This window comes from Gossypium raimondii, chromosome 2 (assembly GCF_025698545.1).
Source record: "Gossypium raimondii isolate GPD5lz chromosome 2, ASM2569854v1, whole genome shotgun sequence".
NCBI classification, from domain to species: Eukaryota; Viridiplantae; Streptophyta; class Magnoliopsida; order Malvales; family Malvaceae; genus Gossypium; species Gossypium raimondii.
The window spans coordinates 31,907,126-31,908,844 of record NC_068566.1 but is presented as its reverse complement, the minus strand read 5'-3'; the positions used below and the strand labels follow the sequence as shown (position 1 = coordinate 31,908,844).

Sequence of the window (1,719 nt, the reverse complement as noted above, 5' to 3'; positions counted from 1 at the left end):
CGGTAATTATTTGCATTCTTTGAAACATCTTCATCATACTCTGAAGCTGCTGCTGGAGTTCATCGAACTTTTGACGCTGCTCTGCTTCCCTCGCTTTAGCCTCTGCTTCCCTCGCTGCAGCCTGTACTTCTCCACTGCCGCCTCTGCTTCTCTTGCTGCCGCATCTGCTTTAAGCTGCTGCTGGAGCTCTTCATACTTTCGTTGAACCTCGACTTCTCTCATTCTTTGCATCGCTTTCGATTGTAGCTAGAGTTCTTCATATCTTTTTTGAACCTCAGCTTCTCTCGATGTTGCCTCCGCTTTAAGTTGTGTAATTTGCTCAATTGTTGTCGCTTGCATATGAGCCATCTGGTCTCTTAACCTCTGAACTTCAGCTTCGGCTCGACTCCCCGAAGGCATATATTGTTGCGAGCTAGATCCAAAAAATTGGGATGGGTTAACAAAAGATCCTTGAAATCGAACCCGACCATATCTTTCAGGACCCAAAACTTCAGTGATAATCCGATTATCAATGTCGTCAATATGAACAAAACTATCACTGGAAGCAATCGCTTCGTACTCCGCCTTTTTATCCTTTAATTTTTCCTAAAAAATAAATCAAATAGTTAGGAACGCAATATATATTAAAAAACCCAATGCAACATAACTTAACAATATTTGCATTACAATAAATGAAATAAATCATTAGAAAATAAACACTATCAATAATTAAAACAAGTGAAATTGTATTAATTAAGCAAACGTACCATAATTTCTGCAGCTTCAGGAGTCATAGGGTTTCCATCTTTCTTCCTATGTGTAATGTCAAAAAGTTGAAGGCGTCCAACTTTTTGACCGGACGACAGTTCCTACAATACAATAGTAAAAATATTAATGTAAGTAAGTAGTTATCATCCTCCAATATATAAAAATTGAAAATACCTCTGCATGAGCTACACACGCAAAACTTTTCGACCCAGTTGTGTGAGTGAATTTTTGTTGTTGCCTACTTTTTTTTCCAACTTCTTCACGATCCTACATTATGAAATTATTAGTACATTAATTAGGAAATACTATACACCAAAATAATTTCAAAATTTTATAAGTTACACATACCTCTCCTTTCTTTGAAGCCCAAAATCTAACGACCTCTTCCCACTGGTACCTCAGCATTCCCGGCGGGACATTTTGTAATCTCTCGTCCAGTGTTATTTTTGTCTTAAAATAGTCTTTCTTTAAAGTGCTCTTATGGTCTCTCCATCTTTTTCCCAATGCATTCTTTACATAAGCATCGGAGACCTCTAGAGCAAATCTACCTACAAAAACACAACTTAAGAAAGTAAATGTAAACGAAACTTAAACCCAAGTATTATAAATGACATACACGTTTTGTTACCTTAATGTTATCGAGCTTGGTTCTTGTTACTCTCGGGCACTTTATGCCATGACTCGAAGTTAATTGGCAACATATTTGCATTCCGTCTTGGAATGCCCATGTATTCTGCTAAAAGCGAGCTTCGATCCAACAGTGACCAAAGCTATTCTTGGATACTTGGACACGCTCGACTAGATCTAGGTCGATAAATCGCTCAATCAGACGTCGTCGCGACCTCTCCGCGTCCCACCGTTTCATCTGAAAAATAAAAGTATTGTAATATCTGAAATTTAAAAAAAAACAAACAAGAAGTCAACACACATGTAAATTAAATGTTAAATTACTTTGAGCTTCTATAGGTTCCT

General features: G+C 37.5%; 1 protein-coding gene across 1 annotated transcript; it reads right to left on the bottom strand.

Annotated features, from left to right (window-relative positions):
• Positions 1-246: 246 nt before the first annotated feature.
• On the bottom strand, positions 247-872 carry LOC128034079 (uncharacterized). Its single transcript, XM_052622771.1, has 2 exons — positions 747-872; positions 247-585 (listed from the first exon to the last, which is right to left on the bottom strand). The coding sequence occupies exons 1-2, from the start codon at positions 771-773 to the stop codon at positions 247-249; spliced, it is 366 nt and encodes a 121-aa protein (XP_052478731.1). The 5' UTR covers positions 774-872.
• Between the last annotated feature and the right edge of the window lie 847 nt (positions 873-1,719).